This window comes from Bufo gargarizans, chromosome 7, assembly GCF_014858855.1.
Source record: "Bufo gargarizans isolate SCDJY-AF-19 chromosome 7, ASM1485885v1, whole genome shotgun sequence".
Classification (NCBI taxonomy): domain Eukaryota; kingdom Metazoa; phylum Chordata; class Amphibia; order Anura; family Bufonidae; genus Bufo; species Bufo gargarizans.
The window spans coordinates 11,721,269-11,736,727 of NC_058086.1; the positions used below are offsets into that span (position 1 = coordinate 11,721,269).

Genomic DNA, 15,459 nt, shown 5'->3' on the forward strand with positions numbered 1-15,459 from the left:
GAGCACGCCATGCGTGCACTTCTCTCCCCTCGTTCTAGAGATTGGTGGGGGTCTGAGTGCAGAGACCCCCGCCAATCAAAACTTTTGATAAGTCCCTATGACATATCAAAAGTTTGCTGAAAGTACACTGCCACTTTAAAGGGCACCTGTTAGCAGGATCAACCCTGTTAAACCAGGCTTACTGCCTGGTGGGGTTGATCCTGCTCATTAAAATGATACCTGTCTTGTGAAAACTGGTTGCAGTGTTCCCAAGGAAGTAGACTTATTTTATTTTGAATTTTTTATACAAATGTTTTAGTGCACCAAGGGGCAGGACCTGAGCCCATGGTGCACCTCAACTCCTGAGCTTTCCAGTGCCGGCCATGCTGGTACCAGTGCTTCACCCCAAGAGCAGTCCTAGTTCTAGCACTATAGAATGTGATTTAACAAAACCTGTTAATACTTTACCTTCTATTTCAGGATTCCCAATCTGCATCTGCAAAGAAGAGTCATCACATTGTGTTTAATTCTGAATCTGAGGAGGAAAGTGAGAAGGAAGAGGAAGCGAGTACAAGCAACGTACACAGTGGCAAAGTATGTTCTCGGATATCTCAGCTGCACATATGCAGAATATCCTGGAAAAGGTGTTGCAGAACATGCTGGCATTATGTATACATTTTATTCATGTATATACCACCAGCATATTCAGCAGAACTGTAGAGAGATTGACATCTGTGTCCCCGGGGAGGCCCACAATGTGAATTCTAAATGAACCCATCAGTATGGCTGGCGGGCATCTTTGGGGCCATGGAGAAAATTCAAGTGGGAGGATCATCTGCATGACGGATGTTCATGGAAGGGGTTGTTCGACCTAGAAGCCGACAACCTCAGTGGTCATAGCCTGTGAGTTAAAATAAAAATCAACACATTTCTATGGTGCCGCCAGTCTCGCACATCAGCCCCCTTCCTAGCTGCTTCCAGTCCCTGCCAGATCAGAAGTAGTTTGGTCATATGAGCTAGACCGGCATGTCACTAGCAGTGGCACAGGAACGCACAATTGTGGAATATGTGGACACTATATAAATGTTTTGAAAAATGCATATCGATCTAATGTATTATGTGATATAATAACTTTTAATTTTTTTTTTTACATGGAAGACAAATCATGGAAAGGCTAAGCTGTTTGAGAGCAGCGGAGAAGATTCGGATGATGAAGAAGAGAAAGATGACAAGAGATTTGAAATAAAGGCTCAATATGAAGGCCGATCTGGGGAGAAGGTCTGTTTCACCTCCTTCTCTGAATAACTGGTTTTGCACGTGAATATATGAGACATTCTGTAATGTGATATTACTTTAACACATATTGATTATAACGCTTTATTCTCTACATGATTATGCAGCTCATGCAGTTGCAGTCCCGCTTTGTAACTGATGAACGGTTCAAAATGGACGCACGATTTTTAGAGGACAGTAGCGAGGGTGAGGAAGACACAGGTAAGAAGAGCTAACCGCTCGTGTTAGGAGATGTAGCCATACTACAGCTCTATTTAAGTGGTATATACATCACTGAATGCAACAGTAGATCGCTCTCTGAACCAGAAGAAGGGAGGTGAGGGCCCGTTCTGTCTTTTTACACCGCACTGCTCCTGGCCTCCTGCTGTGCTGGGAATTATAGTCCTGTCCAAGTGAACGTGGAAAATTGCTGTACTTGAAAATAGTTGCCTACTTAATTTAGGCACAATCTCAGGAAGCTGTCACGTGACTGACCTCTCCCTTAATGCCTCCGCAAGTGTCCCGAGGAGGGTACCTGTACATGTTGCAGAAATTGTTGTAAAAAATTTACTGCAGCAATCTACAGCGGCAAATCCCACCAAATTGTGCAGGGTAGACCATCCCTAGCTGATAGTGTCAATAAGAAGCTTTATTCTACCCGATTGTGCTCTCAAGTTCCCAGGAGGCGATGCTGCACTGTTCTCACTGCTGTCGGCATCCAATCAGGAGACCACTACACCTGTCACTCAGAGCACAGCGAGGGGCTAGGAAGTACTGCCTAATTAATGTGATACCTTGCTTCTTACAGAGCAATCACAGAAATTACAGGCAATTGATGACGATGATGGTCTATCGGCTGAAAAGAAGAAGAATCTTGACATCTTGCAGAGTGTCCTCAACATTAATGTGGAGCCCCAGGCAAAAAGCAAAAAGACAGCTAAAGCAAAGACATTTAAGTGAGAAAGTGGTTTATGTTGTCACTTTGTGTCCATATAAGTGATTTTACTAAACCTCTTATATTCTGATTTATACATTGTTGTGTGTTGAGGTTGAGCGCCTATATGGCAGCCACTGACTTTCCGGGGAGTCGCTCCAGCCACACAACTACAGTATCCCTGCGCTTTTAGTTCTGTGAGTTTGTCATTGCCATTTACAGATATGATACTATATATATACGGTATACAGGCTTTATGGATATAATGTGTGTGTGTGTGTGTGTGTGTGTATACATATATATATATATATTTTCCTATAACAGTGGCTTTTATTTGCTCATGCTGTCTGTATGTATTAATCTCCTCCACTGACTGACAAGAGAGGGAATGAGGCTGAGAGGCACATCCCGAGGACAGAGGTTGTCCACCTCTCCATTCATTTCTGTTGGACTGACGTAGACAGCACTGTAGTGAATTGGAACGGTGGACCAACATACGTACTACTTCTCCATTCAGAGAGGTGGGCCCCTCAGGATCATTGGTGGTCCTTGTGGTCAACCCCTCTCATAATCCAGCAATTATCATCACCACGAATGCAAAGTTTGCCTTCCTTATTTATTTATTTTCTTTCCTGTCAGGGATCTCAATGCCCTTCAATACGATCCCACCAAGGAGGACCACACCGCTTTTGAAACAAAAGTGACAGAAGAGAAAAAAGAAAGGTAATTGCCATAGATATAAATCCATGTGACCTTATTAGAAATATATGTGAATGTCTTTTTGACCAGGATTTTTGGGGAGATTGAGGGGGACAAGGGTTTGGAAATATACCTGGTGGTCTAATAGATGGTATAAAGAGCTATATCTATATGCTATGTCACTATATGCAGATTCTCTTTAAATAAAGACACACAGAGAGCTGGTATGTAAGCTTTTGTACAGTCACTCTGAATCAAAGTCACACCACGTGGGCATGGCTTAAGTATTAGGCTACTTTCACACTGGCGTTTTGGCTTTCCGTTTGTGAGATCCGTCATTGGCTCTCACAAGCGGTCCAAAATGGATCAGTTTTGCTCTAATGCATTTTGAATGGAAAAGGCTCCGCTCAGAATACCTCAGTTTGCCTCCGTTCCGTCTCCATTCCGCTCTGGAGGCGGACACCAAAACGCTGCCTGCAGCGTTCTGCTTCCCGCTTGACGAAACTGATCCATCCTGACACATAATGTAAGTCAATGGGGACGGATCAGTTTTCTCTGGCACAATAGAAAACTGATCCGTCTCCCATTGACTTTTCAATGGAGTTCATGACGGATCTGTCTTGGCTATGTTACAGATAATACAAACGGATCCGTTCATGACGGATGCATGCGGTTGTATTATTGTAACGGATCCGTTTTTGGCAGATCTATGACGGATCCGCCCAAAACGTGAGTGTGAAAGTAGGGGTTTTCCTGGAGCCAGCGGAATCTGCAAATCTGCCATAATTGGTCAAAAGAAAGAAAGAAAGAGCCACAGATCTTCTTTCATAAAGCACATCGGGCCCTAAAAAACTTTGTCTGGAACAAAAGTAAACCCCGCATAGCCTATAACATCTTGGTGAGGGATAGGAAAGCTGGAGGCTTAGGTCTTCCCAATATCAGACACTACTACCTTGCTACCCAAATCTCACATCTGAAACATTGGTGGTCTAATGCCCAGACATACCCCTGGGTGTCCATCGAAACCGCCTTGTCCCCATCTCATAACTTAAAAGCACTTCTTCTGGCCGCCTTATGCTCACCATTTAAAATACCTAAAGACATACCAAGTAGCGTATCAGCTTCCTTGATCAATTGGAAAGAATATCACTCAGTAGGATCAGATGGGGAAGAATCTATATGCAAATGGGCCCCTATAGAATTCATAGAGGTATGCATAGAGGACATAGACCTATCCTCATGGAAAGAAAAAGGGCTAAACAAGATGTCTGACTTGTACACAGGTGACCAACTGAGTAGTTTTGAGCACATTCACCATGTATATGATATCTCCAACCGTGATTTCTACAGATACCTACGCATCAGACACCTCTTGACTTCTAATGCTCCACTTGTCGTAAAAGCTAACCATCAGTTACTTAAATCTTGGTCTCAAGCTATTCCGACAAGGAAAGGCATAAAGCCCCTTTATACCGCATTGGGAGATAAAGAGGTATTTGAGAAAACCTCCCCTTTTAAATCCTGGGAACTCGACATGCACCTACCGATTGAGAAGACTCAATGGTCACGTGCCCTACAGTTCGCTGCCAAATGTTTCCGTTGTACTCTCCATTATGAGTCATATATGAAAACAACCTTGCGATGGTACTACACCCCGGATAGGCTCAGTATATTATATCCAGGATCATCGCACTTTTGCTGGAGAGGATGCGCAGGTAAGGGTACATTGCTTCATATTTTGTGGCAGTGCCCCCTTCTAAGTAATCTGTGGAAACAGATCTTTATGATAATTTCCGGCATGACCGGAATCTTAACAACACCATCCCCACAGCTGGCATTACTTCTGATTGATATGGGAAGGTTCCCACCTTCTTACCGAGTGAGTGTGGCACACCTCCTTATATCAACTAAAATATCTATAGCCAAATACTGGAGATCACAAACTATCCCCTCGGTTAAGGAAATAATTGAAAGAGTAGACAAAACCCACTCATACGAACGAATCTTGACATATAGCTTTCCATCCTCTTTGAAGTTTGATAAAGCATGGCAAAGTTGGGGAGAGTATAGAGCAAAGCTCCAATTGACCTGACTTAGTATATTACACCTCCATCAAACACATCGATTCTTGCTGCTGCTGGACAAAATGTAACGGCACCTAACACGCGGATATGCATGTACCTACTTAGATACATTTGCTGTCATGTATGTTTTCTTATTTGCTGTTCCTGTTCCCCCCCTCATTATTTTCCCCCCCCCCCCCCTCCTTTTCTTGTGTATGTATGATCTTGTCAATATGATTGTATACTGACATTTCAATACTGACAATGTATGTCAAGGACTTCCTGAAAAACTTGAATAAAAAACTATTGATTCAAAAAAAAAAGAAAGTTTCCAATATACTTACCATCTCAAAGTTGCTTGTATCAACAACTCGGGAACTTGGTCACAAGGCTCTCCTCTTTTGAAAATTCTGCAATCGCTAATGTTGCATCCTTTGTTGGGTTTCCGGCCTGGGCTATGGATGGAACATAATTTCACAACCCATGATATGGGAGGACATCTCCAGGTGAGTTGGATTCAGGAGGGTACTTTGGGAATCAAATAGTTTTGTCCCTTTCCACACCTCCTCCCATGTCCTGGCCTGCAGAAGCAACGTCCCATCCATAGTTTAGCCCGGAAAACCTGATAAAGGACATGATGTCCACAGATGCAGGATTTTGAGGAGTGTCAAACAACTTTTGAGATATATTAGAAACTTTCTTTTACAGGTGACATATGCAGGGCCCACTGGGACATAGAAAACCTCTATAAGATGTTACACTGTGGGGCTCCCTGTATTTTTCAGTTTCATCTTCATCTAAGCAACTGGATGTTTTTTTTTCATGCTTTAACATGCTGAGACTTAATTAAAACAAGACGGGGCACACAGGCCGTTGGCAATGACAGTATTTTTTGACCTATAAAGACACACCTAGGTTTTAGAGGAGGAAAATAAGAAACAAAATATTATTCATCAGCACTCAGCTCAGACCCCCAATGTTAATAAAACCCCAATCAGACCTCAGATTAGACCTCCATGTTAAGACCCCCATATTAATCAGATCAGAGGGGGGGAAAAAGTACAGTCATGCTCTGGATGCTGCCGCTCCTAACATCCACCGCTCTTCCTGGTTTTCCTATGCGTTGTGCTGTGACCCGACTCTGCACAGTGTGAGGTCACAGACCGCCAACATCCTCGCGCTGTGCACAGGACACAGGCAGCGAGCGGCTGAGGAAGATCAGGAAAGGTTAAGTACAGAGCCCAGGAAACGCTAGTCACTGCTTCCCGGTCCTCCTGTACTGATGGGAGCTTCCGTAATGGAAACACTCATTAGTATTCGCCCCATAAGACGCACTGACACCCCCCACCCCCCACCCCAAAAAAAGTGTCTTGGGGTGAAAAATACTGCATCTTATCCCAATATATACAACATGGTCTGATTGTTAAAGTGTACATAAACCTTCAGGTATGTTTTTAAACGGTTATAAATACCATACTAACTAGCAGACCAAACAGGCCACCAAAGTGCAGGCCTCCTGAAGCATTATTCACTGCAGCGCATACAGAATCCATAACGCCGTAGCCATGAGAAAATCTGTACTTCAATGTACTGTAATGACTAGTGTTGAGCGAACTTGTGCTTTACGTTCGGGTTGTCGAAGAATTGCGTTATGGATTCCGCTACCACGGACCATAAGTTATGCTGCCACAGATTTGCAATCCATGCTGCAGAAAAAAAAATAGAATTGACATGTCTAATTTTGAGGATGATTCCTCTGAGTCTGGATTTTCCTTCATTTGAATAGCGCTAATTCCTGTGTGCACCCACAGCAGTTCAGACTGCAGATCAGCTATGGTCTGCTAGGAAAGAACCATAACCATCTCCCGCCACTCCAGTCTGGCGTTCTGGCTCCCATGTGTCTATCTTCTCGTCCGCTGCTCATGTAATTTGTTCCAGGCACACGCATGATCATCTGCTCCGCCACAGCCAATAACTGCCTTCAGCGTTCATGTGGAGCAGATGATCAAGCCCATAGTGAAGAGGAAGTAAACCGGACACGGACTGGATAATAGGCACACGGGACCAGTGTGCAGGACCAGATCTGCGGATAGCAGGCCAGTAGGACTCTTCCCATAGCAGGCTGGCTGCGGACACTGTGAAAAGTTACTTATTCCCAGACAACCCTTTCATGGCAGCACTGAATATAACAGCTGCAGTTTTTACATGTTTCTGTTATTCCCATTTAGACGTGCACATGATTTTCTGAATTTCCAGGATATCCATATAGAGGACAAAGTCATAACATGGCTGCATTTTTTTTTAAATGTATTTATTTTATTTTTTTTGCATTTTTGCTGATTTGTTTTTGTTCATATTAAAAATGCATGTCACGTGAAAATTTTAAGACAAATACGTTTTTTGAGGCTTTTTTTTTTTTTTTTAAAACCCCCCCCCCACAAAACTAAAAGGAGGTCTTATAGGGACCTGTAAGAATTTGTAGCAGTAAAATCTTTCTAATTTACTGTGCTACTAAATCTGTTTCCACCACCAATAATATATATATTTTTTTTCTTTCTCCAGCAAATCTGAGAGGAAGAAGCAACAACTGGAAGCTGAAAAACTACCTGAGGTCTCCAAAGAAACCTTCCATGAGGTATTAGTGGACTTTAAAGAGGTATTTGGAGCCCTAAAACCTCAAGCCGTGGAGGAACCAGAGACAACATGGGACCAAGCAGAAGAACCTCAAAAGATGGAAGTTGAGGACTCGATCTCAGATATGGACTTCGGTTTTCAGAAGCCGGAGGAGCCTGCAGGATTCACATTTTCTTTTTTTGGTACAAGTACGGAGGAGAGCGTCTCTCAGGATGGTAAGATCATTATCAAGTAAATGTTCTTTATTGTATGCCAACCCACTTAAGGTATCGGCAGACAAGTAACCTTTTGGCTAAAATAAATTTAAAGGGAGTAACAAGTGCACCGAGGGCGGACCCAAGCTACCCTGGTTATCCCGCCTCCTCTGCAAATCTCTTCCTCTGCTTAATTGACAAGGCCAGGTGAAATTACTATGCAGGAACCTCCCCCTGTCAGTCGTGAAGAGGGGGATGGGCTGTCCCATTCCCCCAGGAAGCAGCAAAGTTGCACTGAGTGCTTGGTGCACTTAACTGCTCATTTTTATCATGGATTAAAAGTACTTTTTATCCAGAATGACGCAATGGATTGCTTAAAGAATGGTATCATCACATTCAGCTGAACAGAGGGGGTGCTGGGTGTTAGACCAAACTGATCTGATATTGATGACCGGTCCTGTGGATAAGTGATCGAAAATATGTCCATGCACTGGCTGCAAAAAAATAAACTGCACATGTGAGTTGGCCCATTGGCTAGAATGGGTCAGTATTCATTCCCGGTGCTGTTCCTTCTACACTTGGACAGTATCCGAACATGAACATCATTTTGTTTGAATCCCTTTCTGGGATTCACGTCCCCACCTATCCCTTGGTTAAACTTGATGGACTTATGCCTTTTCAGCCATATTAACTATATAACTATGAATAAGCCCCATTATTTTAATCCATTGATTTTATTTACAGAACCGTATAAGATTGAAACTATTAAGACAGCTGCTAAAGTGGCCTGGCAAGAAGACCCTAGATTCCAAGACAGCAGCTCTGAAGAGGAGGATGCAGCTGTAACAGTCAATACAAGGTGATGTCCCCATCATAAAAATCCAGTGCAGCTGGTGAGCAGATAATCAGTTCTCTGCTTCGATAAACTAAGCAAATTCTAAATTGCTTGTCCATTCATATTTAGCCTGGTAAAGGGGTTGTCTGACATAGGGGCCGACAACACCGGTGGTCCCAAACTGCCTCAAAAAAAAAAAAAAAACTGCAAACCCTTGTCTGCAGTCCCAATGTGCCCACGCCGCTGCCTCGTTGCCATCTGTTTCTGGTCTCCGCATTTCTAGGACATGGGTTTCTGGTCTCCGCATGTCTAGGAACTGGTCTCAGCGGTTACATGGGCTTGAACGTCACGTCACTAGCGGTTCAAGCAGATGTGACTGCCGAGGCCTGTCCGATCTTGAACCTGCTGGGAATGGGACAGTGGCGCAGGCATGATGGGACCACGAACAGGTGAGTGTTTTTTTTATAGTTTAGGACCCCTAGGCCAGGCGACCCCTTAAATGACCCTACACTGTGCCTTGGGGGCTTTTGCGTGATACTTTCACCACTATGAAGGTACATAAAACCTCTGCTTCTGCAGTAGGGAGGATCTGGGTGTTTATTACACGCTTCTATTTTTCAACATTAAATGGACACAAAAAATATCTAATGGCTCAAAAGATAACTTTTTTTTTTTTTTAAGGCCTAAAACCACCTGGTTATTGAGGAGCAAAACATGGGCTAAATACAGGCCATACAGGACATGTGAAGTAGCCATTTTTACATAATTCCTCTTGGAGGTTTATTAAATTATCAGTTTGGCTTTAAAAACAATGGGGGAGATTTATCAAAATTGGAGTAAAGTAAAACTGGCTTAGTTGCCCATAGCAACCAATCCGATTCCACCTTTAATTTTTTGAAAATTAAAGTTATAATCTGATTCCTTTTCCCCACTTTAGATGAATCTCCCCCATAATACTTTACTGGTTAGCTTGTTTTCTGCTATATTTTCCAGCTGGTGTGCGCCAGATCAGTTTCAGGGAATTAGGCTACTTTCACACTAGCGTTCGGGCGGATCCGTTCTGAACGGATCCGCTCATATTAATGCAGACGGAGGCTCCGTTTAGTACGGATCCGTCTGCATTAATAACTTTAAAAAAATTCGCAAGTGCGCAAGTGCGAAAGTAGCCTGCGCGGATCCGTTCAGACTTTCAATGTAAAGTCAATGGGGGACGGATCCGCTTGAAGATTGAGCCACATTGTGGCATCTTCAAACGGATCCGTCCCCATTGACTTGCATTGAAAGTCTGGACGGATCCGCACGCCTCCGAACGGCCAGGCGGACACCCGAACGCTGCAAGCAGCGTTCAGCTGTCCGCCTGTCCGTGCGGAGGCGAGCGGAGCGGAGGCTGAACGCCGCCAGACTGATGCAGTCTGAGCGGATCCGCCTCCATTCAGACTGCATCAGGGCTGGACGGCTGCGTTCGGGTCCGCTCGTGAGCTCCTTCAAACGGAGCTCACGAACGGAAACCCGAACGCTAGTGTGAAAGTAGCCTTAACTTTGCAGAAGGAAAACGTACCATAGAGATTAGTACAAACCAGGAAAAACTAGTTCCAGCACCAGTGATGAAGCTTCGTTGCACTTTATTTCTTCTTGTAGCATATAACACACATAGCCACAGAACTGTCCTGGGGTGGAGGATTGTGTCTGTGTGTTATTTGCTGGTTTGTATCTGAGAGATTTGCTCGTCTCGTTCCGTGCCCGGGCCTGTGGATCATGAGGTGAGCTGGATATTTTCTCTGTGGACATAGAGATTAATAATCTGAACATATCTTCTCTATCTCTTTTAGCTCACTGTCAGAGAAAAGCAGCAGCATCAGATTTTTCTTTTTTGTGAAAGATGACACGCGGTTAAAAGGTGATAAATTTACCATGTTTTTTTTTTTTCTACTGCTCCATTGGCGGCTGTTGGATATATTGCATTACTAAGCATTTTGCTCCAGTTAATAGTGAAATGTTCTCTATCATATTCCTGTACAGAGGGTCCAAAGATGTTCTTCAGATCTTCAAAATCTGAGGAAAAGGCAAAATACTGGGAGGACATGAGAGACACCGTCATGGAGGTATGACTTGTTGAGGGATGTGTCGGAAGCTGCAATACCGCTGCCAATAATTCTTATAGTAGTAATAATCTTTATATAGCTCCAACATATTCTGCAGCGCTTTACAATCAGAGGGTTCATGTACAGAATCATAAATAACATGGCAACCAACAAGTAACAAGAGTTTACAATCTATGAGGAGATAGAGGTGACAATAGAGTTGACAAGTGCTTGATTTTTCCATTGGTTGGCCATCTTAACAAGATAGGGGAGTAGATATAAAGCTGTATTAGCCGTCACCATCTCGATATCTTAATCTGCTTCTGAGTGCACGGCGTGTGGATATTTGACAATGAGCAGGTTCAGAAGAATGATGTTGGGGGGGTAGTGTAGAGCATTCCAGGGAACTGGTGCTACTCGGGAGAAGGTTTGAAGACTGGAGTGAGAGGTTCAGATTACGGTGGAAGTCAGTCGCTGATCGGAGAGCACAGGTAGGATGGTAGGCAGAGAAGAGATGTAGGGGGCTTTAACTTGAATCCTGTACTGTACGGGCAACCAGTACTATGACTGGCACAGAGTTGAGGCATCGGCGTACCGGTTACACAGGTAGATGACCCTGTGTGCTGCATTAAGGATAGCTTGGAAAGGGGAAAGTCTGGTGAGGGGGAGGCCAATTAGTAATGAGTTACAGTAATCAAAACTGGAATGGATCAGGGCAACAGTGAGTTTTTGTTTCCACACTAAAAAAAGGGGGCAGATTCCAGAGATGTTTTTGACGTGCAGGTGGCATGAGTGGGCAAGAGATTGAATGTAGGAGGTAAAGGAAAGATCAGTGTCAAGCATAACACAGAGACATTTGGCGTGATGGTAGTGCCACACCCTGAGATGGAGATATAGGGTTTAGGTAGGTTAGTAGATGGAGAGAACAAGGTTCAGTTTTTAAAAGATTCAGATATAAAGGGGGACATGATGTTAGAGACGGCTTATTTGTCACTTCACCTCCCAAAAAATGTGATAAAAGAAAATCTCACACACTCCAAAAAAATGATATCTATAAAAACTACAGATTGTCGCAAAAAGTTATGACGATGAAAAGAAAAAATACATTTTTTCAAAAGTTTTTTTTTACAGTATTAAAACACTAAAAAAGAAACTATATAAATGTGGTATCGCAATAATCATACGGACCTGGAGAATGAAGGAAACTGGTCAGTTTTACTGCATAGGGAGCGCAGTAAAAACAAAACCCATAAAATAGTGTATGAATTGCTTTTTTTTTTTTTTTTTTTTTTTTTCCCCAATTCCACACAATTTGGAACAGATGCTTGTAACATCGTAAGCCGTACAGTTGGCAGAAGGTGTGCTCATCCATTCATGTGGTTATTACATCATGTAGCAGGTTGGTCTGCGGAGCGGGTTGTGAAAAATGCTCTTTTTCGGAGGCCTTTAGTGCTTAGCATTTGCAACATTAATAATCCTAATATACGACGTGATGATATTCGAGTACAGTGCAGAGCATTACTAAGGACATTAGGGCAAATGAGTATCCGGGCGCACAATGCGGAAGAACCACCTGCTGCTCATGTCATGGGATAAAATAAGGAATGATACCAGCGAAGGACTCTTCATGATCTTGGATTAATAACAGATCTACATAAAGGGGCTGTGTCACCTCAGACTCGCTAGGGCATGCAAAGTGAAGGAGAACAGACCACACAGGAGCAGTGTGCTTTTCATTCATTTATATAGGATTTCCAAAAATAACCGAGCAAGCGCGCTCAGCTATTTTTGGAAGTCGCATACAAATGAATGGAGGGCACACCACGCGGGAGCGGCAGCTGCTTCATTCCCTTCTATGGGACTGCCAGAGATTGGCTGTTTTTGACTCTTCTATAGAAATGATTTGAGGGCGCACTCGCATGCATGGCTGCTCTCTGCTCACTTCGGGCATCCCAGAGGTGGGGATTGTACATTGTATGTCACCAATGTCTAAGATGAGACTATCCCTTTAAATATATACTGTAGTTTAAAATCAAAACTGTGGCCGATTTATAATATTTATTAGGTGTAGTGAAATAAAGATCCCTTCCACCAGACACAATAGTATATTGTTGGTCGAACCCTTGGCCTACAGTCTAATATGTGTGAGGGAAGGGAAGGGGAGTGGGGGGAGGGAGGGGGGGGGGGGGGAGTATAGAAGGATCGGAGAACTGAACATTTTCATCTAGTCCCTTTTTGTTTTCCCAGGATTAACAACACATGCACGTTCCGCTAAACTGAGCGTGTGTTTGTGTATGGGGGAGTTGGGAGAGATTACTGTCGGGCGAACATTGAATGTTTATAGTCAACCTTAGGCCATAGATCTTAACAGGGCTAAGGTGGCTAGAGCTGATCTTCGTAGTTGCGGCATCAGGAAGTTGGTTAGGTTCTTCTACACAGCAGTAACTGCATTACATTCATAAAGGGCAGCAGGATGGCTCAGTGGTTAGCGTTTGTGCCTTGCAGCGCTGGGGTCCTAGGTTTGAATCCGACCAAGGGCAACATCTGCATGGAGTTTGTATGTTCTCCCCATGTTTGCGTGGGTTTCCTCCAGTTTCTCAGGTTTCCTCCCACACTCCAATACTGATAGGGACCTTAGATTGTGAGCCCTATTGGGGACAGTTGGATGCTATTGTCTGTAAAGCACTGCAGAATATAGTAGCGCTATATAATAAATAAAGGTCAATGCGCGTGGTAAATCCTTACAGCATGTGTTATCAGATATTGATACAACCCCCTCTCTTTCCTGAATCTTCGGTTAATATAAGATCTAGAGGACCAATTTATTCAACGTTTGAGCCCATCATCCCATTTTGCCTACATGCTGAAAGTGGATATATCTTCTGTAGACAAATTTATGGTATATTTTTTTATTTTATGCACTTATATAGCACATTAGCATCCAACTGTCCCCAATGGGGCTCACAATCTAAGTTCGCTACCAGCATGTCTTTGGCGTGTGGGGGCCAACCGGAGGGAACCCACGCAAACACAGCGAGAACATACAAACTCCATGCAGATGTCGTCCTTGGTCGGATTTCAACCTAGGAACTATCTTGCTGTAACACAATTTGTTGCCAGTTAATGATCAGCTGTAACTGTATGTTTTCTTGTTTGCTGTAGGAATGCAAGAAGAGGCACAGAGATGCAAAGAGGAAGCTGAAATCCAAGTATTAACCTCACCTTAGCACAACAGTCCAGTTACTTTACATGTACACCGGACACATTACTGTGAAGAACTGCTTAAAAGGGTTTAACAATAAACATTACATTTCCTATCCATGGGGGATATTTGGATTATTATTGGGAGTCCAACCATTGGGCCACCTGCACCCCCCCCTCCCCTCCACAGAGTCATGTACAAATTGAACAGTAGTCCACCCGTTCCATAGACACATAGTGAATGGAGTGGAGGTTACACATGCACAGTACAGATCCATATACACAGGGGACTCGAGGACCGGACCTTCAGCAATCATACATTTATCACTTATCCTGTGGAAAGGGGATGAATGTCGTTTATGGGAAAACCCTTTAAAATCCCAGTACAATGACCTGTAATTGGTGTACTTAATGAGAGGAGCCATGAAACTGCTTCCTATGGAAGAAATCATCCAAACACCAAGACTACAAAGACTTTATTTAAATGGACAGCAAACATGGATTTAACCTGGAAAAAAGACAGGCAAAGATATTTTTTGTAAAGGATTTTTTGTTTGGTTTTGTAAGAATCTAATTTGTGAATAAAAATGCTCAACAAAAGTGTGTTTTCCATTTCATCGACCATGACGGCTACGGATGAGATTGACCCCTTGACTTCTGTAGATGCAGGCATACACAGAGCTAGTTTAAAAGCCCCCACCCACTTTCTCCCTTCAGTGTTTCCTGTACCTAATGGAGGCATTACACAAAGAAGCCTCCCAAAAAGGGAGGTGAAGAGTTTTTTATTTTTTATTTGGGATATTTCTTCCTCTTAATAACGGGAGGTTAACTTACCAAATTCTGTTGTCTGCCCTCACGCGGCTTCTGCTAAAGCTGGGCAGAGGAAAGTGGAGTGATGCTCTTGTAGCACGGTCTTCCTTCCCATTGGTGAGGAAGCAGACCTGCGAGAACGGGAAGCTGCACGCCGAATGGGAGCAGAGCCAAGTATAGCTCTCAGATTCCCGGCGAGGTCCGGAGGGGGCGGAGCTCGGAGTCATCGTGCCGAGACGCGTGCTAATGATGTGAGACGCCGCTCCAGATGAAAAAAAAACAGGATGATTCTGATAATGCCGTCTCCTCTGACTCCAGCAGCATATCAACTCCTGGGACCCGCATGGACAGCGCAGACCCACCTTCGGCTGCTCCTTCAGTGAATTCCCCTATCGGGAATCTGCAAATGTTTTCTGTTTTACTTTTATAAAGTTTTCTGATACCTAGTTGCTCTTCTTTCTCAGGGAGTGAAAGAAACTAAAATTAAAACTAAATACAGTTGCAAGAAAAAGTATGTGAACCCTTTTGGAATGATATGGATTTCTGCACAAATTGGTCATAAAATGTGATCTGATCCTCTAAGTCACAACAATAGACAATCACAGTCTGCTTACACTAATAACACACAAAGAATTAAATGTTACCATGTTTTTATTGAACACACCAGGTAAACATTCACAGTGCAGGTGGAAAAAGTATTTGAACCCCTAGACTAATGATATTTCCAAGAGCTAATTGGAGTGAGGTGTCAGCCAAC

General features: G+C 43.4%; 1 protein-coding gene across 2 annotated transcripts in view; it reads left to right on the plus strand.

Annotated features, from left to right (window-relative positions):
* The window catches only part of NOL8 (nucleolar protein 8), a 37,490-nt gene extending 22,998 nt beyond the window's left edge, over nucleotides 1-14,492 (plus strand). For both annotated transcript variants that reach the window (XM_044301746.1, XM_044301745.1), the window contains exons 8-17: nucleotides 460-573; nucleotides 1,138-1,257; nucleotides 1,380-1,473; nucleotides 2,060-2,207; nucleotides 2,825-2,908; nucleotides 7,510-7,796; nucleotides 8,520-8,634; nucleotides 10,440-10,507; nucleotides 10,630-10,712; nucleotides 13,854-14,492. In XM_044301746.1, the coding sequence (XP_044157681.1) occupies nucleotides 460-573; nucleotides 1,138-1,257; nucleotides 1,380-1,473; nucleotides 2,060-2,207; nucleotides 2,825-2,908; nucleotides 7,510-7,796; nucleotides 8,520-8,634; nucleotides 10,440-10,507; nucleotides 10,630-10,712; nucleotides 13,854-13,907 (1,167 nt within the window). In that variant the 3' untranslated portion in view covers nucleotides 13,908-14,492. The remainder of the gene's footprint in view (nucleotides 1-459; nucleotides 574-1,137; nucleotides 1,258-1,379; nucleotides 1,474-2,059; nucleotides 2,208-2,824; nucleotides 2,909-7,509; nucleotides 7,797-8,519; nucleotides 8,635-10,439; nucleotides 10,508-10,629; nucleotides 10,713-13,853) is intronic.
* Nucleotides 14,493-15,459: the final 967 nt, after the last annotated feature.